The sequence below is a fragment of the Pan troglodytes genome, chromosome 16 (assembly GCF_028858775.2).
Source record: "Pan troglodytes isolate AG18354 chromosome 16, NHGRI_mPanTro3-v2.0_pri, whole genome shotgun sequence".
NCBI classification, from domain to species: domain Eukaryota; kingdom Metazoa; phylum Chordata; class Mammalia; order Primates; family Hominidae; genus Pan; species Pan troglodytes.
In genome coordinates this window covers 44,034,834-44,057,288 of record NC_072414.2, presented here as the reverse complement: position 1 = coordinate 44,057,288, position 22,455 = coordinate 44,034,834, and the positions used below count along the sequence as shown (strand labels likewise).

At 40.2% G+C, this 22,455-nt stretch overlaps 1 protein-coding gene across 3 annotated transcripts in view; it reads right to left on the bottom strand.

Annotated features, from left to right (window-relative positions):
* Positions 1–1,696: 1,696 nt before the first annotated feature.
* The window catches only part of MAPK6 (mitogen-activated protein kinase 6), a 94,993-nt gene continuing 74,234 nt past the window's right edge, over positions 1,697–22,455 (bottom strand). For all 3 annotated transcript variants that reach the window (XM_009429134.3, XM_510409.8, XM_009429135.5), the window contains 5 exons: positions 20,691–21,873; positions 17,658–17,802; positions 9,039–9,203; positions 6,328–6,529; positions 1,697–3,933 (listed from right to left, as the gene is read on the bottom strand). In XM_009429134.3, the coding sequence (XP_009427409.1) occupies positions 2,835–3,933; positions 6,328–6,529; positions 9,039–9,203; positions 17,658–17,802; positions 20,691–21,245 (2,166 nt within the window). In that variant the 5' untranslated portion in view covers positions 21,246–21,873 and the 3' untranslated portion in view covers positions 1,697–2,834. The remainder of the gene's footprint in view (positions 3,934–6,327; positions 6,530–9,038; positions 9,204–17,657; positions 17,803–20,690; positions 21,874–22,455) is intronic.

The window sequence follows — 22,455 nt, the reverse complement described above, 5'->3', positions numbered from 1 at the left end:
GCTGAGGAAGATTGCTTGAGCCCAGGGGTTCAAGACCAGCCTGGGTGACATGGGGGAGACCCTGTCTCTATAAACAAATTTTAAAAGTACTATAAAAAAAATGTAAAAACTAGCTGGGCATGTTGACTCATGCCTGTGGCTCCAGCTACTCAGGAGGCTGAGGCAGGATTGCCGGAGCTTGGGAAGTCAAGGTTGCAGTGAGCTATGATCATGTCACTGTACTGCAGCCTGGGCCAGAGAGTAAGACCCTGTCTCAAAGGAAAAAAACAGTCAAAAACTGTGACAAGAGACAGAGAACCCAGAAATAAATTCTCATCTATATGGTCAAATGATCTTTCTTTGACAAAGGTGCCAGCTACTCCTAGGTACTCAAGAGGTTGAGTTGGGAGGATCACTTGAGCCTAGGTTCAAGGTTGCAGTGAGCTGTGATCACACCACTGCACTTCAGCCTGGGTGGCAGAGAAAGAAAGACTTTGCCTCTTGGAGTATTTCATCTTCATTACCCTATAAAGATACTTTGATTGCAAGTGGAGACAAAGTAATTGGCACATGAAATTTTTATTGGAAATTGACTTTACAACTTGGTACTCAGCCTGGGTCACCCTAAAGCAAGCATATTTTATATAAGGGGTTTCAGTTTTACTTTCTTCTTCCTTTGATGACTATGTTTGGACTTTTTAATGCCAACAAGTCAGATCATTGTGTAGATGGCCACTAAACTGCCAAGGTGACAGTTTAATGAATGTGGATTAAGTCCAGGAGCCAAGTTTCCCAGTAAGAAAAATCCTAGGTCTCCTTCAGGGAAGACAGCATTTTAGAGTCAAAGCTAATTATTCTCAAAATGAACATATGTTTGTAAAAAATTGGTTATAATGGAGGATCAGGGACCAATGTCTGCTGCCCGTTGCTTCCTTTACATCCTGTCTGATGCTCTCATGACACTCAAAGCCTCTGCACCTGTCACCCCACCCAGCTCCAACTAAAAGTGTCCCATTTTTTCCCCCCCCACAAATCAATTCTCATGACTGCACTTCAGAGCTTGTCCTCTTAAGGTAATCTGAGTATGTTTAAATTCATAACGTGACAGTATTCAACCAGAAAATAAATGTGTGTATACACACACACACACACACACACACACACACACACACACACACGTGTATATATATGGCTTTGTGAATCCAGATGAAGTCAGTTGTTGAGAAGGTAGGTGGGCAGATATTAATAGAATTGGTGTTGTACAAAACAAGGATGAAAGAAAAGTGAGGTGAAGAGGAGGATGGTTTTATAGCTGGATAGGTAAAAGGGTAAGTTCTTACGCAAAGACGTATTACAGAGCAAATACTTCTCAAGTTTTCTGACTGCACAGTTCAAAGTTTCAACTACACATTTTACCTAACAGTTTTGAAATATTATAAAGCTTTATTCCATTCTAATATGTGATGGTTTAAGTCAAAAGACTTGAACCTTCTCAGCCTTTCAGACTAGCAATTTATGGCCATAATTCAAAGTGATTCTGGTAGTAATTTTCATTCTAGCAGAAAATTTTCATTAACCCAAGAGTGAAACAGGAGCTGTATTTGCTGGCCATGTTTTATTTGTCCTTTTTCTTCAAATAGGATAACCAAAGATACAGACAGTATTCAATAAAATAAAATAGATGAAACAAATTCTAAGAGACTGCGATGCCACATGCTACGTTTAACCTAATTTTATTCATGCTTGCCTTGGGATGGGGAATAGATCATTCAGTAAAAACATACAGTAAAAACAAAATGTCTTATCATGTACAACTTTCAAACTACAATAATGATGTACCTTAATTACTTCCATGCACACAAGTCTAACATTTGTTTTTTTAAAAAATAAACACAATTAAGACTTCTAGGAGCATTTTATAATAAAGTAATTCCTAATTAATTTTTCTTTGTAGATAGATCAAGCACCTCCAAAATACAAATTCCTATACACAGTGAGCACGTTACTTAAAATGAACACTTAAGTAAATTAAGTACGTGGACAGCCTTAGGATAAGCTGACATTATAGATTCAGCTAGGTAGGCAACAAACCATAGTGCCAAATGGAAAAAGTATATTTGCAAATAAATTTTAAAAACTAAGTTAATTTTTATAATTAAATACAGAAAATATACTGATTTGCTAAAATAAATAAGATGTGATGTATTAACACTTCACTATAAAGAATGCATACCAGAACATTTATAAACAGTGAATGAGTTTTATTAAGAATAGTTTACTACAATAAACGCTGGCTAAATAGAAGTGCATTTTGTGAAGCACTATGGGTGGTATATGTTTTGCCACATACTCTTGTTACCTTGAGGTAGATAACACATGTGTACCAAATTCGGCATTCATTTTCAGTTGCTGCTGGTATCATGTGTTTTAAGAAATGTGTACAGTATGAAAAACTTGAAAATACTCATGAATGAAAAATGTCTTAGGAAAAAAATAGCTATTTTCATGCAATTATGTACAGTCTCACTGTGTAAATTTCAAGGCAAGGTTTGTTTCCTGTAAAACAGATCAATGTTCTATGAGAGAATGTTCTTGTCTTAGTGCATTTCTTTTCTCCTCCTGCGTTGCATTATTTTGCTCTAGTCTCTATTTTTGTGTGCAAATGACATGCCAGTTAAAATGAAAACTATCTCACATGTAGAAAAAGAAAGTCTGGATTTTAAAAAACAAGAACTCATAAAATCCTTACTAAATGACACCATCTGATTCAAGTAAAAAATGACTTAAACACTAGTAATAAAAAAAGACAAAACACATTTCATGAAGAATACAAAGATAAATGTCTGCTGAGTGTTTTAGTTCAGATGTTTCAGAATGCTGCTGTATGTTTGATGAGGAATTTGAGGGGAAGATTTCATAGCAGAAGGTGTTAATGTGGCCTGTATTGACTTAAGTGGTGACCCAACTGGACTGTGAAACTGCGGGATGCCTATGGACTCGAGCTGCTTGTTAAAGAGGAACTCCCCACTGTTGTTCAGAAATCCTTCCTCATGTCCTCTCTCCCCAAGCTTCCCATCCTCTACTGGCTCAGTTTCTAGCATTTCAGTATCTTCTTTCCTGCTAAAGAACTTGTCCAAGTAACTAGTGTAAGTGTTTTCCTTCTCAACTTGTTCATCCTTCCTTACCTCACAAAACTGATTTATGAAAAAACAGTCCTCCCCACCACTCACAAACTGGCTGTCCCAAGAAGACTGGTACAAGGCTTCTAATTGAGCCAGATTTGCCATTCCTTTTTCCTGTTTTTCTTGGCTTACTGACTTTGATATCAAACTTTTCAATTCTAGTTGGGACACTGAGCTATTCAAGTCATTTAATTTATCAACAACATCAGTAGGCTCATGCTGGGAACTAAGCTGAATAGTTCCTGCAATAAAGGAATCAAAATCAAATCCCTGATTCTTTTCCCTTTCTTTTCCAGCCAGTTGCTGTGATGCTTCCTCTAGCGCTATCTGGGCTTTAACCAATCCATTCCTTTCACATTTTGATTTGCCTTTCTTATCAGATTTTTCTTTGCTTTGTTCTTTCCAATTGGAAAGATCTATAATAAGCTTGGGTTCATAGTAATGGTTAACTTCACTCTCTCTCCAAACTAAGTTATCTAAATATGATGATGACCTCGTTTTGTAGTTACAAGTATGGCTACACTCCAGATCACAATATTTGTTTTCATGATGATCTGAGTATTGCCAACAAGGCTCAGTAGAGTAATTGGTATCAAAAGCAGGATCCTCCAGATACTTTTCCCGATCTCCATCCAAATATTTTCGGGGATCAACTTGTACTTCTTCTTCATCAGTGACATCGGACAGAGCTCTTGGATCAAGCTGAACTTCATCAATATCAAAGTTGTTATGTACAGGCCAATCATGCTCTGAAAACTGACAATCATGATACCTGAAAAAAATCAATACACTAGTGTTATTCTATGTATATGATTTCATTTTCAAATTCACCAAGTACCTTCTATGTGACAGCACTGTGCTAGGTCTATGAGGGGATAATTATAGGAGAGTAAATATGCCTGCCTTGCCCTACCAGAACTTAGTCTTAATAGGAAAGCTCTGTTAATATATTTGGTAATTGCCAATGAAGTATGTAACTTCATTTCCAATTTGTTTTTTGTCCACCAGTTCCATGCAAACAAAAGACTTCATAGCCACAAAATGCAGATCTCAAATCTCAATCAGGTACCTTACAAATTTTTACTCTACAGTAAGGGCAACTAGAAGAGGAGGAGGTTTGCTGGAAAACTCATCACCATGAATAGCAAAAATCTCCGTGTATACGTGCTGCTGAATGTGCTATCCTATTACTGACATGTATAATCATTGAGGGAAAAGAAAAGAGATTAGATGACTTAGCTAGGTATAATGACTTAGCTAGGTACACGTGTTGCTGAATGTGCTATCCTATTACTGACATGCACAATCATTGAGGGAAAAGAAAAGAGATTAGATGACTTAGCTAGGTAAAATAGAAAATGCAGGTCAGGTGCAGTGGCTCAGGCCTGCAATGCTAGCACTTCAAGAAGGCCAAAGTGGATGGATCACTTGAGGTCAGGAGTTTGAAACCAGCCTGGCCAACATGGTGAAACCCCCACTACTAAAAATACAAAAATTAGCTGAACATGGTGGCGGGTGCCTATAGTCCCAGCTAGTAGGGAGGCTGAGGCAGGAGAACTGCTTGAACTCAGGAGGTTGCAGTGAGCAGAGAGATGGCGCCATTGCACTCCAGCCTGGCAACAGAGTGAGACTCCGTCTCAAAAAAGAAAAGAACCATTATTTAGGGGGTAGAAATGGACACATGGAGAAAAAAAGTAGTTTGCAGATTTGTGTAAACATACCATACCAATACATCAACATTTGAGGAGGGGGGAAAAAAATTTCTTCTTAAAATCTTAAGATTAAAAAGATTGTCATTAGTGGTTCCCAAACTTGGCCATACATCAAAATCACCTGATGACTCTATAAGCTACCATCCTACTCTGAAGCAGAATTATATCTAAACTTCCCCAGAAATGTATTTATTTATTTGAAACGGAGTCTCGCTCTGTCGCCCAGGCTGGAGTGCAGTGGTGCAATCTCGGCTCACTGCAACTGCTGCCTCCCAGGTTCAAGTGATTCTCCTGCCTCAGCCTCCTGAGTAGCTGGGACTACAAGAGCCCGCCATCAAGCCTGGCTTATGTTTGTATTTTTAGTAGAGACCGGATTTCACCATGTTAGCCAGGCTGGTCTCGAACTCCTGACCACAGGTAATTGGCCTGCCTCGGCCTCGGCCTCGCAAAGTGCTGGGATTACAGGCATGAGCCACCGCGCCCAGCCAAACTTTCCTAGAAATCCAATTATTTCACTTTATGAAACATCAAAATATGGATAACATTATACACTAATGTTTAGACCTAAAAAAGTCTCTTTTACTGAACCTATGTTAAGTGTCCCCAAATTAATTGTGTCATTAGGAAAACAGATTCAAATACTGGCTGAGTACGGTGGTTCACGCCTATAATTTCAGCACTGTGGGAGGCCAAGGCAGGCAGATCACCTGAGGTCAGGAGTTCGAGACCAGCCTGGCCAACATAAAATCCCACCTCTACTAAAAATTAGCTGGGTACCTGTAATCCCAGCTACTCGGGAGGCTGAGGCAGGACAGTGAGCTGAGCTTGCATCACTGCACTCTAGCCTGGGTGACAGAGTGAGATTCCATCTCAAAAAAAAAAAAAAAAAAATCCTGCATCTAACATGAGTCAAATAATTTTTATGTTAAGATATAACTACCACTGAGACATTGGAGATACTTTATTGGATATGACTGAGTCTTGTCATCTAACATCTTAAATTTTTGACATTCATGAAATCACAGTTAAAGGACTTTATAAATATGCCTTAATGACTTTGAAAATGTTTCAAAGTAGCATTTAACTTTTCCCATATATCATCTAACCAGTAATTACTTTATTAAATGTTTTAATGGCTATTGATAGATATAAATATTAAGGACCATTACTAAATTTTTCTTTGAGATGGAGTCTTGCTCTATTGCCCAGACTGGAATGCAGTGGCATAATCTCGGCAGCCTCGGCCACCTGGGTTCAAGTGATTTTCCTGCCTCAGCCTCCAAGTAGCTAGGACTACAGGCGCCTGCCACCACACCTGACTAATTTTTGTATCTTTACATTACTAAATTTTTAAGACTTCTACAATGTCTTATACATAATTAAAAAAAAACTCACTACATATGGTCCACTGAAAGTTCAGTAAATATTATTTTTCTAATTTAGGATCAATTTACCTTTCCCAGTTATAAATGTGACTGTGAGTTTCATCCATAAGCAAAATATCATCAACTTCATCTTCAATATGAAAAGGATGGCTTGAAATTGGCTCATCCATTGGAAAAGAATATATGCTCATGTAAGGATGGGAGAGTGCTTCTTCTGCTGTTAACCGATCCATGGGGCTAAATGTCAAAATTTGTTCCAGGAAATCCAGTGCTGCAGAGGAAAAGGTAAAAGTTTTTCAGAAAAGAATTGCTTACCTTTAGAAAAACAGTAAATGTTGATCTCATTTATTTCAATGACTAGCTAAGTGATTACCTTAGCACTACATACTACACAACAGGAAATGAGCATCTTAATTGTACTAACAGGTCCCCATCTTATAAAAGGGAAAAATGGACTACACAATTAAAAAGTTAATTTGTCAGAAATAAAACTTACCTGATTTACAACTTAAAAACGATTTTCTGGCTGAGTGTGGTGGCTCACGCCTGTAATCCCGGCCTAATATATAGGTTTTAATCCTACCTCTGCAAGTCACTGGCTTAACTCAATTACTAGCACTGTAGTGCTGGATAGGCTACTAAAACTTTATGAACATCAGTTTCTTCATGCATAAAGTAGACATAGATATTTCATAAGGTACAAAAATGAGATGTAATCATAGTGTCTGGTATGTAATAAAAGCCCTTTCCCATCCTTCACTGATGGGAAGTACAACAGTATAACAGCTCTGTTGTACTAATTTCTTGATCTCTGCTTCACATCACACTCCAGCATAGTTCACACCCTGCCCTTGCACATCTTAGGACTCTGGTTAACCACAAATCCAGTTCTTCCCATAAAATAGTCTAGTAGGCCTTCCTTAGTTCCTCACGCGGCCTGAAAGCTATATTTACACCAGCCACACACTTCTATGCCTTATGATATCAACCTTCAACCCTGGATCACCACCACCATCTACTCTCTCTGCTCCCTGGCCACACAAAACTGATGAAAACTAGCTGCAATATCCCATATCTGGCTCATTACAAATTCATACTAAACAATTTCATTGTGACCTTTGCTATCTGGCCTTCTCTTTATGCTCTCGGTCTTCTTTATCATTCTCAACAGATAAACCCACTTCACATTTGTCTCAATCCCTACCTCTTCACTATGGTCACTCACACATCCTCTTATCCTTGCCTTCTAAGTGAGAAAGATGGCCTTTCTCTCTCAAGCCAACCTGTACTCTAGAAAGAACCCTTTTCTTTTCTTTAGAAAGATAATTTTAAGACACAGCATCTTTGCGGTTGCCCAGGCTGGAGTGCAATAGCATGATCATAGCTCATTGTAGCCTTGAACTCCTGGGCTCAAGGAATCTTCCTGCCTCAGCCTCCTGAACAGCTAGGACTACAGGAATGCTACAATGGTGCCGAACCATGCTTAGAGAAATATATGGTATACTACAGAAAGGATGAGAGGTAAGTATTGAGGGAAATTAACCAGAGTAGGGCTCCTAGGAGTCTTATACGTTCACTCAGATGTACTTAATCCTGTTTGCTTTTTTCCTTCAAAGATCATAAAGAATGTGGGGTGAGAACATGTATTCTTTTTACCAAGTTGCCACTGCCTCAGAATGTGCTCTGTCCCAAAATAAAACTCCACTGTTAAGAAGAAAGTAGTATGGAGCATACAATTGATAAATCTTTAGTCTCAGAAACTCCATCCACTCTGCATTCACTTGCTTGCAAGCACAGTGCTGCCACATGTGACCACCAAGGATCTTTGCTCAATGGTTAATAAACCCCAGTCACTGGCCAAATATTCAGTTTAATTCAAAGATTAAAACATGGTCCCCACCCTAATGAGGGTACGAAAAAGATTCAAATAGCATTATACAGCAAGGTTACAAATGCTTCAACAGCACCGTCCTCTTGATTAGTGACAACTACTCTGAAGTGGATCCAGGTTATCACTGCACACAGTGTCTTCACCTGGCTGAGCAGAGTCACACCTTATAGAGGGTATGCAGACACCCACCCTGTTCCCCACTCCACCTCCCAATTCAGAATTACTAGTTCAGCATTTTAAAAGTGCTCCTTGGCCAGGTGTGGTGGCTTACACCTGTAATACTACCACTGTGGGAGGCTGAGGCAGAAAGGCTGCTTGAGCTCAGGAGTTCAAGACCAGCCCAGGGAACACAGTAAGACTCTGTCTCTATTTTTCAATAAAAAATAAAAATAAAGTGTTCCCACAGAGGACTCATTTAGTTATGAACAGGGATGTTGTGACAGTGGCTACAGGGTTACGAGCAAGGGAGCTAGCAATGGAATTTGTGCAGACAGACTCAAAGACTGATTAAGAATGTGGAACTACTGAAAAGCCTGCAAAACCTGCTGAAATTAAATACAGCAGCTTTCTTTTTATCCAGGCATTTACAGGAGTTCCAAGTATATCTGAGGGAAAAAATGCCATCATGATTTTGTCCCCAGTGCCTATATTCAAAATACTTGCTACTTGCTCTGGAAAGTGATTCAGAGGAACCAAAAAAACAGATCGTAGCCCAAGTAACAGGACAAAAAAAGGGAAAATGAGAGTTGAAGTTTTACGTACACCTTAAGTGTATAAAGACTATTTTGGAGAAAGCCCCATATCTAAGGATAAAAAGCTCCAGCTTCCCTACACAGATTCTGCCTCACACACAGGCATTAACGTGAGGGTTACTCTCGAGTCACAATACCTTCTCGACTAATTCCTGGAAGCAGCTGAGTTAAAGGTTTGTGTGGCTCAGTCATGTCATTTCTAATGTAAACTGGAATTACGCTGAGAAGCTCCTGACGATCTTCCTCATGTACGACAGGAATAGATTCTAAAATCAGCTGCATCTGTTCAAGTTCATGTGCACCTGAGGTTAAAAAACAAACAAAAAAACACATTCCTCAATGTTTACTTATTTCACAATAAACATACTAAACTAATTTAAATATTATAATGACCAGTGGGGGGAAAAGTTTGAATTGTATCATCAGCAGGTTTCATTGCTTTGACTATCACCAATCTACTTATCTATTTCAATTTCTGCTTACTGATGTATTTAGTTTTTGCTGCTTTGTTTCCATAGGGAACTGACTCTTTAAGTTTGGTCTCATATTAAGGTTATCACAAACTAGTGGAAAAAAAAAGCAACTGAGATTCAAGAGATCTGGATTCTGGTCTTAACTGTACCACTGATTAACTGGCTATAACTTCAGAGACAATAGCTAACATCTCTTAGGACTTTATTTCAACATCAATGAAATGAAGGGTTGGACTAGACTCGTTAAAACGGGAAGTTTTATAGTTCTATGTTAGGGCTCAGTTAGCATTTCTAGGCTGTTAGGCAATGAAAGAAATAAAGGGGGAAACTTTAGGCTAAATAGGTGGTGACTTTTAAAAATTCCATTTGCTGTACTCCAGCATGGATGACAGAATGAGACCCTGTCTCAAAAACAAAAAATAAAAATTCCACTTGCCTTTCCTTTAATGTCTATAAATTCATTGAACATTCAAAATTCCTTTTAGTTCTTACTATGCGCAGGACACTTGAGAATACAGTTATGAAACAAAACAGACCAAGTGCCTGCCTTCATGGATCTTACAATCTTGTAGATAAAGACAGATAATTCTGTAAAGTAGGTCTTATGGTGACATATACTACAAAGAAAAAGAGAGTAAGCTAAGGGTGATAGCACTGTTGGGAAGAATAGGGTTGTTAATACTTTTTTAAAGTCAAGAGTTCGAGACCAGCCTGGCCAACATGGTAAAACCCCATCTCTACCAAAAATACAAAAATTAGCCGGGCAAGGCGCATGCCTATAGTCCCAGCTACTTGGGAGGCTGAAGCACAAGAATTGCTTGAACCCTGGAGGAGGAGGTTGCAGTAAGCCAAGATCATGTCACTGCACTCTAGCCTGGGCAACAATGAGACTTTTTTTTTTTTTTCTTTGAGACAAAGGAAGGCCTCACTAAGAAGTGGAAAATTAAGGAAGTCAGGAATACACCAAACATTCATATGGAAGAAAGAAAGGAGTTCTAGGAAGATGGAGAGAAGCCCAGAAGAGACAGGCAGGTTGGTATGTCAAAGAAACAACAATTAGACAAGTGTAGCAAAAGGAGCGTAGCTTGGGGCAGATAATGGGAGATAAGTCAGAGTGGTACTAGAACAAAGGGTTTGCTTTACCCTGAGTTTGATGGAAAGCCATCATGCAGTTTGAGCAGAGATGACATGATCTACCTTGTCTTTCAACAGGACCACCCTGGCTGTGATGTGGTAACTAAAGACAGCAAATACTGAAGCAGGAAAGAGAAGGTCCTTCTAACAGGAGAGACATAATGGCTGACTGGACTGGGGGAGGGATAGTAATAGTGACAGTAACAAGCCGTTAAGAGTCTGGATATAGTTTGAAGAAAGAGCCCACAGGATCTGTGCTAACAGAAATGAAGGACAATGACAAGATTTTTGTCTAAGCGACTGAAAAATGGAGGTACTGGTTTGCTAACATGAGTAAAAACAACGTATGAGGAAGAAATATCAGGGGCCCAGTTCTGGGTAGGTTAACTTTGTTATTAGACATCTGAGTGGAGATATTGAGTTAAGGAACCTCGAATTCAGACGAGAGGTCAGGGCTGAAGATATAAATTCAGGAGTCATCATCAGATATAGATAATTCTTAAAGGAATGAAAAAGAATGAGACTACCCAGGGACTAAGTGAAGCGAGAGAAGCAGGGAGCCGAGCCCAAGGACTGAATCTGGGATACTTCCAACACGAGGAGAAAGAGAACTGGCAAGGGTGACTGGAAAGAGGCCAGGGAAGAATTCAAGAGTGGCGTGCCCAAAGACAGGTGAAAAAGCACCTGAAGAGGTGAAGATCAATTGCAACAAATGCTGGAGATGGCTCAAAATGAGGACTTAGAATTGATAAGGGATTTAGCATTATGGAGATCACTGGTGACCTGTGGAGAGTGGTTTCTGGTGGAGGACCAAGCCTGACTGGACAGGGTGAAAGACAGAATGTAAGCAGAGGAATTAAGAGCAGCAAGGATGCACGCATCTTTTGAGAAGTTTTACATCCAAAGAGTACAGTAGTATGTGGCAGTAGCTGAGGGACTGTGGGGTCAGGACAGATTATTTTGTTAAGACTGGAAAAATTCTATCAATGTTTGAATGAATACTGATAAAAGTGATCTAGCAGAAGAGATAAAGTGAAGATGCAAGAGACAGAAGTGCTACAGCAGGAAAGAGGGAAAATATCTACTGCCCAAGTACAAGTGTTAACCTGGGACAGGAACACCTACAGAGAGACAATCTGGACACACAAGAGAAATGCACCAAAAAATAAGACTATATAACACACAGGCTAAAAATACACTGATTTCCAATGAGTGCTTGGTCCTTACCTTTTGTTGCTCTGTTCATTTGCAACTTATACCTAATTAATAACCACTCAGATTTCCCCTTCGTGTTTTTATTGAATGGTTCACTGACAAAAATCAATAAAGCACCTGGCAACTAGAAACAAACTACAATCTAGATCTTTCCAATCATTTCATTGCAAACTATTCCTATTAAATGTAAAACTATGCTACTTAAGAGTTTTAAAACAAATCCAGTTATTTTTATTCCTATATTTAATGTCCGAACGTGCATTGAACATTTAAAAACAAACATTTAAAAATACACAAATACAGCCGAGAGCAGTGGCTCACACCTGTAATCCCAGCACTTGGGAAGGCTGAGGCAGGTAATGACCTGAGGTCAGGAGTTCAACACCAACCTGACCAATATGGTGAAATCCTGTCTCTACTAAAATTTCAAAAATTAGCCGGGCATGGAGGCATGCACCTATAGTCCCAGCTACTCGGGAGGCTGAGGCAGGAGAATCGCTTGAACCCGGGAGGAGGAGGTTTCAGTTAGCTGAGCTCATGCAACTGCACTCCAGCCTAGGCGACAGAGCGAGACTCCTCCCAAACAAACAAAAAAACCCTTTGTATAATCCATGCAGCAGCAGTAGGTACTGACTCACTTCTATGACTTGGAGCATGACCAAATGATTTTTCATTATATAGACTTAAATTTGTTTTTGTTCTAAGACAAAGTCTTGCTCTGTTGCTCAGGCTGGAGTAAGTGGCATGATCACAGCTCACTGTAGCCTTGACCTGCCAGGCTCAAGCAATCCTCCCACCTGAGCCCCTTGAAGAGCTGGGACCACAGGTGTGTGCCACCACACCCAGCTACATTTTTGTTTTTTGTCGAGACAGGGTCTCACTATGCTGCCCAGGCTGGTCTCTAACTCCTGGGCTCAAGTGATCCTCTGGTCTCAGCCTCCAAAAGTGCTGGGATTACATGTATTAGCCACCACACCTGGCTTGTTTTTCTGACTCGTTACTGTGGTGGCTTTAAAATGTGTCCACTTGGCCGGACACGGTGGCTCTTGCCTGTAATCCCAGCACTGTGGGAGGCCAAGGCACACAGATCACCTGAGGTCAGGAATTTGAGATCGGCCTGGCCAAAAGGGTGAAACTACTAAAAATACAAAAGTTAGCTGGGTGTGGTGGCAGATGCCTGTAATCCCAGCTACTTGAGATGCTGAGGCAGGAGAGTCGCTTGAACCTGGGAGGTGGAGGTTGCAGTGAGCCAAGATCGCACCATTGTACGATTGTTGCCTAGGAAACAAGAGCAAGACTCAGTCTCAGAAAAAAAAAAATTATATATATATGTATGTGTATATGTGTGTGTGTGTATATATATAGATATATGTATGTACACTTTACCCTTGTTCATTCGAGAAGGTAAAAAATGAAAAAAAAGGTCCAAAAATTCTTTTGATACTCCTCCCTTTAAAGGGTGGAACTGAACTCCGCTCCCATTGACCATGAAGTGTACTTAGTGACTCACTTCTAACACATAAAGCTAAAGTTGACAGTATGTAACTTTTGAGACTTGGTCACAAAAAGATATTTTACATGTGTGGTCAACTGATTCTTTATAAAAGTGTCAAGATAATTCAATGGGGAAAGAATCTTTTCAACAAATGGTGCCAGGACAAGAGGATGTCCACATGCAAAAGAATGTGTAAAAGTTAATCCCTTCCCGTCCCACCCACCCCCAATACAGAGTCTCACTCTGTTGGCCAGGCTGGAGTGCAGTGGCGAGATCTCGGCTCACTGCAACCTCCACCTCCCAGGTTCAAGCGATTCTCCTGCCTCAGCCTCCCGAGTAGCTGGGATTGTAGGTGCGTGCCACCATGCCCAGCTAATTTTTGTATTTTTAGTAGAGACAGGGTTTCACCATGTTGGCCAGGCTGTTCTCAAACTCCTGATCTCAGGTGATCCACTTGCCTCCGCATCCCAAAGTGCTGGGATTACAGGTGTGAGCCACCGTGCCCAGCTGTATAAGTTAATCCTATAAAACTCTCAGAAAACACAGGAGAAAACATCCATGACCTTGGGTCAGGCAATTATTCCTCAGACATGACACCAAAAACAAAAGAGACAAAAGAAAAAGGTAACTGGACTTCAGAATTAAAATCTTGTTTCAGGCCTGGCATAGTGGCTCACACCTGTAATCCCAGCACTTTGGGAGGCTAAGGCGAGTGGATCATGAGGTCAGGAGTTCGAGATCAGCCTGACCAACGTGGTGAACCCCGTCTCTACTAAAAATACAAAAATCAGCTGGACATGGTGGTATGTGCCTGTAATCCCAGCTACTCAGGAGGCTGAGGGAGGAGAATTGCTTGAACCCAGGAGGGAGAGACTGCAGTGAGCCGAGATCATGCCACTGTACTCCAGCCCAGGCAAGAGAGCAAGACTCTGTCTCAAAAAATCAATCAATCAATCAATCAACCAATCAATCAATCTTGTTTCAAAAGACACTATAAAGAAAGGGAAAAAAAAACTGCAGAATAGGAGAAAATACATGTAAATCACAAAATATTTGTATTCAGAATTATGTAAAGAATTCTTACAACTCAATAATAAAAAGACAACCCAATTTAAAAAATGGGCAATAGATCTGGACAGACATTCAATCATCCATTAGTTATTAGGGAAATGCAAATCAAAACCACAATGAGGCCGGGTGCAATGGCTCCCACCTGTAATCCTTGCACTTTGGGAGGCCAAGGCGGGCAGATCACTTGAGGTTAGGAGTTCGAGACCAGCCTGGCCAACATGGTGAAACCCCGTCTCTACTAAAAACACAAAAATTAGCTGGGCGTGGTGGCACAAGCCTTTGTAATCCCAGCTACTCGGGAGGCTGAGGGCAGGAGAACTGTTTGAACCTGGGAGGCAGCGGTTGCAGTGAGCCAAGATCACACCACTGCATTCCAGCCTGGATGACAAAGCAAGACTCTTGTCTCGAAGAAAAAAAAAAAAAAAAACCACAATGAGATACTACTTCATACCCGATAGGATGGCTATACTCAAAAAGACAAAATTTAACTCTCATGCATTGGTGGTGGGAATGTAAAATGGTACAGCTGCGCTGGGAAACTGTTCTTCAAAAAGTTAAACAGTTACCACACAACCCAGCAATTCCACTCCTAGGTATATATACCCAAGAGAACTGAAAACATATTTTCACACAAAAACTTGTACACAAATATTTAAAACAGCATAATTCATAACCAAGAAGTGGTAACCCAAATGTCCATCAACTGAGGAATGGATAAACAGCATGTGCTATATGGATATATAGCAGAATACTATTTGCCCGTAAAAAGGAAAAAAGTACTAACATATGCCACAACATGGGTAAACCTCCAAAATATTGCTACATGAAAGAAGCCTGTCACAAAGTCCAAATGTTATCTGAAACAACCACAGTAGGCAAATCCATAGAGACATAAAGTAGATTAGTGGATGCCAGGGGCTGGGGGAAAGAGGAAATGAGAAGTGACTGCTAATGGTTTGCAGGATCTTTCAGGAGCCAAGACAGTGTTCCAAAATTAGATTGTGGTAATGGTTACACAACTCTGTAAATATACTAAAAAATATGGAACTATATTATTTAAATAAATTGTATGATATGTGAATTATATAACAATACAACTTTTTAAAGAAAGATATACTGGCTTTCTCCTTGCTGTCTTTTGGATCACTGGTTCTAGAGGAAGCCAGCCACCATATTATGAAGACACTCAAGCAGTCCTATGGAGAAGCCCACATGGTGAGGAACCGAAGCCTCTTGGTAACTGTCATGTAAGTAAGCTATCTAGAAGTGGATCCTCCTGCCTTGGTCAAGACTTCAGGGTAACTGCTGCCCTTACCAACATCTTGACTGAGAAAACATAAGCTAGAACCACCCAGCTAAACCACTCCCATATTTTGACACACAGAAACTGTAAAACGTTAATAAATGTTTGTTGTTTAAGCTACTAAGTTTTGGAGTAATTTGTCACACCACAACAAACAGAATTGTTTATATATGCTGGAAGGCACTTGATATCAGGAACATAACCTCTAATCACAGTATTGTTCCTAAGTAAAAATCAATCCATTTAATAATTTAGTTTCCAGGAATCCCCCCGAATTTCAATTTAGAAAACTATCGTACATCTTAGAAATTTTTTTTTTTTTTTTTTTTTTGAGACAGAGTCTCTGTCGCCCAGGCTGGAGTGCAATGGCGCGATCCCAGCTCACTGCAACCTCTGCCTCCCAGGTTCAAGCGATTATCGTGCCTCAGCCTCCCCAGCAGCTGGGATTACAGGCGTGCGCCACCATGCCCGGCTAATTTTTGTATTTTTAGTAAAGACAGGGTTTCACCATGTTGGCAAGGCTGGTCTCAAACTCCTGACCTCAAGTGATCTGCCCGCTGCAGCCTCCCAAAGTGCTGGGATTACAGGCGTGAGACACTGAGCCCAGACAGAAATTTTAGATAAATATTAGAAAAAAATTATAAAGAGCTGGCTTGCTGTTATATAAATTAAGTACTGGCATTAACATACTTAAAAGACATTTATGCACGCTGTCCTTTCTTCACCAGTGCTCTCCTATGTACACTAATCTTTCTTATGTAAATAGACTCTGGCCTATTCCTTTCCTTCTGCTCTTAGCACCGTCTGGGGGTTGGGGGGAACCACTCTAAAAATGGGTATAGAGGGCCTGGTGGGGTGGCTCACGCCTGTAATCCCAGTACTTTGGGAGGCCGAGGCGGGTGGATCACGAGGTCAGGAGATCGAGACCATCCTGGCTAACATGGTAAAACCCTATCTCTACTAAAAATACAAAAAATTAGCCGGGCGACGGGGCGGGCGCCCGTAGTCCCAGCTACTCGGGAGGCTGAGGCAGGAGAATGGTGTGAACCTGGGAGGCAGAGCTTGCAGTGAGCAGAAATCGCACCACTGCACTCCAGCCTGGGTGACAGAGCGAGACTCCGTCTCAGAAAAAAAAAAATGGGTATAGAGGGGGAAAAAGTTATGTCAAAAGACAGAAAAAGGCCTTAATCACTATCACACCACTTCCCCAACTAAAAAATCTTCAGTACCCCTACTATTCCTTACTTTTCCATATGGAAAGTCCTCTGCCTACTTTCTAAATACTTTCTAGTATTCTGACCCCATCTTAACTAGTCATAAATAGGTTTATTATTATTTGACAACTTGCACAAATCTCAGATTCATGAATGCACCAGGCTTATACTCTTATTTATATGGGTACCCTTAAATAACACATTTTCTCTCTTCCCCAATTAAAATTCTTCGCTATTTCTAAATAGTGAAAAATCTGTTTGACTCCATAATGCCTTCCATTCCAGCAATCACTGATGCATAGCTTCTCTAGGTTTATAGCTCTAGTCTATACTAAATAATTTTATACAGACCTATGCTTTGCTTTATGACACAAGACATTTTTCATGGATTACTCATCTCATCTTGACAAAGTCCTCTCTCACACACTTCTTTAGACTTCTAAATAGCACCAAACTTAACAAAAAATTACTTGTTTGGCTGTTTATAGGGGGAGGGGACCAAGAAAAATTTGTTGGATTTTCAACAATGGCTTAAAATTTTCACCAGGAAGTGATGATACTGACAGAATTATGCAACTTAAGTATCAACACAAATTACCAACAAGTATTATGGGCCCACAAAATATGAAATTATATTTAAACAGGAGTTCTGATAATTTATGAAGTGACCAATTTAGTGAATATGTGAATAAGTTTTCTCAATTTTTTTTATTAAAAACGCCAATTTATCTGTTCATTTTAGTATTACAGATCATAACAAATTATTTTAAATCTTATATGAATCTTGCTTCAGAGATAAAATGCAAAATTACTTCTCTTTGGGAAAATTTTTCCCCCCACAAAATACTAACCTGCAAAAAGGGTTTTACCAGTCAGCATTTCAGCAAAGATGCAGCCTGCAGCCCACATGTCAATGGCTTTAGTATAATTATTAGGAGAAAGTAAAAGACGTGGAGATCTGTACCATTTAGTAACCAATCCTTCAGAAAGATGACCCTATAAAAGAAACAAAAAACATACTTTTTTTACTTTAGCTGAAGAACAGTACTTACAACTTGATTAAAGAATCCTTAATTTGCCAGGCGTGGTGGCTCATGCCTGTAATCCCAGCATTTTGGGAAACCAAGGTGGGCGGATCACCCAAGGTCGGGAGTTCGAGACCAGTCTGACCAACACGGAGAAACCCCATCTCTACTAAAAATACAAAATTAGCCAGGTGTGGTGGTGCATGCCTGTAATCCCAGCTACTTGGGAGGCTGAGCCAGGAGAATCGCTCGAACCCGGGAGGTAGAGGTTGCAGTGAGCCGAGATTGCGCCATTGCACTCCGCCCTGGGCAACAAGAGCGAAACTCCATCTCAAAAAAAAAAAAAATCCTAATCTTTAACCCCAGCACACTTCGGGAGGCCGAGGTAGGTGGATCACTTGAGGTCAGGAATTCGAGACCAGCCTGGGCAACATGGTGAAACTCCGCCTCTACTAAAAATACAAGAATTAGCCTGGCATGGTGGCACACGCCTGTAGTCCCAGTTACTTGGGAGGCTGAGGTGGGAGGATCACTTAAGCGCAGGAGACAGAGGTTGCAGTGAGCAAAGAGCAAGACCCTGTCTTTAAAAAAAAAAAAAATTATATAACTCTAGGCCACACATTCAAAGCATTTTTCAGAAGATGAGCTGGTTTACACTCAGTCTTGAGATAATCAAAGAGCAAGTATGCTTCAAGTCAGAACAGTAGGGAAGAGCACCAGAGGTGCTACTTATAAACCGATGTCTACCTCCTTAATGACCTCTACTATAAATCCTATTCATAACCTATTCAACTACTTTACAATTACAAAGCACCTTACAAAACCTTATACATATATTGCCTTATTTCATCCTCAAAACTACCCTGAGAGATTGTGATGGTAGATATTAACTCCATTTTATAGGTGTGATGACTGAGAGAGTGAGATCTGCTTCAAGTCATATAGCTAGTTGGATGTAGAAATGGAGTCAATTTTATATAGTATAAGTCTTATTAGTTCAGTGCTCTATCCACAATACTTCACTGTGGATACAGTGCTCTACCCACAATATTTCACTGTGGACGTCGTCAGTGTAATACTCATCTCTTTTTCTTTTTCTCTAGGAAAAAAAAGTTGTCTGTGTTGCCCAGGTTGGTCTCAAACTCCTGGCCTCAAGTGATCCTCCTGCCCCGGCCTCCTAAAGTGCTGAGATTACAGGCAGGAGCCACCGCGCTTCCAGCCTAGAACTCATTTTCTACAAAATATCTTTTTTGTTTCGAGATGGAGTTTTGCTCTTGTTGCCCAGGCTGGAGTGCATTGGCGCGATCTCAGCTCTTTGCAACCTCCACCTCCTGGATTCTCCTGCTTCAGTGTCCCGAGTAGCTGGAATTACAGACATGCACCACCAGGCACAGCTAATTTTGTATTTTTAGGAGAGACAGGGTTTCACCATGTTGTCAGGCTGGTCTCAAACTCCTGACCTCAGGTGATCCGCCTGCCTCAGCCTCCCAAAGTGCTGAGATTACAGGTGTGAGCCACTGTACCTGGCCCAAGTAAAAATACCTTAATGTGGGCTGGGCGTGATGGCGGGCGCCTGTAATCCCAGCTACTTGGGAGGCTGAGGCAGGAGAACTGCTTGAACCCAGGAGGCGGAGGTTGCAATGAGCTGAGATCACACTATTGCACTCCAGCCTTGGTGACAAGAGCACAACTCAGTCTCAAAAAAATAAATAAATAAAAATAAAAATAATCTTAACGTGAAACAACATGTATGAAGATTTGTCTTAAGCATGTACTGTGGAAAGCTAACAAAGCAGGGCTCCCAGGGGTTCTTTACAACCAAAGCAGCTCCACCTCTCTATTTTAAACACCAGGGTCCCACATAAGATTTCATTTCCAAACTAAAAGACCAAGGTTCAGCTTGAAAAATATTAAATTCTTGTATGAAGGCAATTTGCTATCTAAGACGAAGTTGCTGTGAGATCTTTTTGGCTATACTTATTACCAATTGTTTATGTGAATTTAGATTTCAAGCTAAATTTAGTTTAAACAAAGCAGAACTGAATAGTACAGGCTCAAAGAGACAAAAGAAGACATAAGCTTGGGTGTGCTGGCATGCACCTTTAGCCTCAGCTATTCAGGAGGCTGAGGCCAGAGGATCACTTGAGCCCCGGAGTTTGATGCCAGCCTGAGCAACACAGCAAGATCTTGTCACTAAAAACTTAAAAAAAAAAAAAAAAAAAAAAAGGCTGGGCATGGGGGCTCACACCTGTAATCCTAGCATTTTGGGAGGCTGACGCAGGCAGATCACTGGAGGCTAGGAGTTCAAGACCAGCCTGGCCAACATGGTGAAGCCCTGTCTACTAAAAATACAAAAAAATTAGCTGGGCATGATGGCACGCACCTGTAATCCCAGCTACTTGGGAGGCTGAGGTACAAGAATCGCTTGAATCCAGGGGATGAAGGTTGCAGTGAGCCGAGATGGCGCCACTGCACTCTACCCTTTGTGACAGAGTGAGACTCTGTCTCAAAAACAAAAGACCTAAAGTTGAAATAGCATCCTCTCTTACCACAATTCTGTCCCAAAGAAAGAAGAGTATATTCCACTTTTAAATAACTAAGGGAGAATTTCATTTATAATAAATAACCATACACTTTAGAACTTCATTATAATAACCATGTATTTTTAGAAATTTGTATTTAATTATCCCACTACTCCACCTTCATTTCAAACAGAGAGATTTGTTTCAGAAAAAAGGCACTATGTAAAGTTTAATAAGATTAAAAATTCTGCCACAATATACAAAGAAAATATAAGTACCTATTCCTGATTAGGTATATCAGTTTAAAGATCTGTCTCAGCTGGCTTTCTATACATACCTTATGGGAATAATGAGGATCCATGATCCGTGCAAGACCAAAGTCACCTATCTTCAGCACCAAGTCTTCCGTATTAATGAAAAGATTAGCTGGTTTGAGATCTCTGTGCAGTACATTTGCAGAGTGAATATACTTGAGCCCCCGTAGCAGCTGATACATGAAAAGCCTGGCATGCTCTTCCAGTAAAGGGCCCTGCTCCAGCACATTAGCCAAGTCTGTCTCCATGTACTCCTGAACAATGTAAACACTGTTCAGTTCCGTAAGAGAGCCCACATCGTCTGTTAATTGGCTTCCACTGGGACCAAGAATTTCAAACACTTTCACAATGTTATCATGGTCAAGTCTTCTAATAATTTTGATTTCACGTAGAGCATGTTTGACACTTTGGGGATCAGTAAGGACAATTTTCTTGATGGCTACTCTTTTGTCACAGTCATTGTCTACAGCAGAAAAAACCAAGCCATTGCCTCCACAACCCAATGGTTTTAAGTCCATATACCTAGAACCCAGATCAAAACCATGAATGTTCATGAGACTTTCAAATTTCTCTGCCATTTTGAAACCCTTACTATTGCCTTTTCCTTTCAAATTGAACTTGTGTAAACAAGGAAAACTGGCATCAAAAGGAAAGATCTTTCAAAAAGGGAGAAGAAAAATAATTATGCTTCCACAGCAAGATGGTTTCTTGATGTTCATTGCATATGCCAAGCAGGCCTGTCGAGTTCCCCTTAGATTTAAAGCTCAAAAAGCTCTATTCATATTGAGAATTAAAAAGATTGCAGTACTCATAGTTCAAGAAAGGGGCAGCAACTCTGCAGACATTTAACGAAAACAAGAAACTCAAACGGAATGAAATGACATACTGTGCACTCAGATTACCGTGCTAAACGATTTAACATTTAACAAAAATGTGAATAAATATGCACACAACAGGCTTCTATGAACATTCTCCTCACAGTGCAGATACATTCAGTGTTGGACTGGTCCTGAGCAGCATCATTCTAAGGTGCTGGTAAGCACTATTTCCGTTTTGCTTCTTTTTTTCCTTTGTTGCTATATATTTATTTCAACAGGAAGCCCTGGAGGCTGTTGGTTAACAGAAGATGTCTTTTGTTAGTGATCAGGTGGCTCCAGCTCACCACAATCACAATCAAAGCTACCGTCCATCTTACTCTGATACAACCTGGGGGGATGAGAAAAAGAAGAGAGTCACCATTGCAGGAAATACTCTTTTCTTCAAATTTGTAGTATGACACAAACTAGGCATTTAGCAATAAACTACTACTGGTACATTAAACTTAATTATGGTCATTAAGTGACAAATTACCCTTAATCAAAAATAGCTTACAAAAATGTTATGAGCAATTCACACACGTTGGCCTGGGCTCCAGATTTCACTACACTAGATTCTTGGTAACAGGCTCATTAGGTTGTACCATTTCTGAAATGCCAACAAGTATGGGAAGGTTCATAATATTTTTATAGAACTTGAGTTTTGTGAGGGGTAAAACGTTAGTAACATCTATCTAAATATCTAAAAGAATATAGAAGAAGCCTGCAATGTGTTAGTTTGTTAAAAAGCATGTTTACTTATTAACTATGCCTATCAATATCCAATGAACAAAAATCTAACAGCACAAATATGCAAATAATGTTCTTCAACTTATAAGAGTAAACTTGAACAATGAATAATACCTATGAAAAGGTATTTAATGTGACTGATAGGAAAAGATTACCTTAAGAGAACATTTCAGATTGAAAAAAC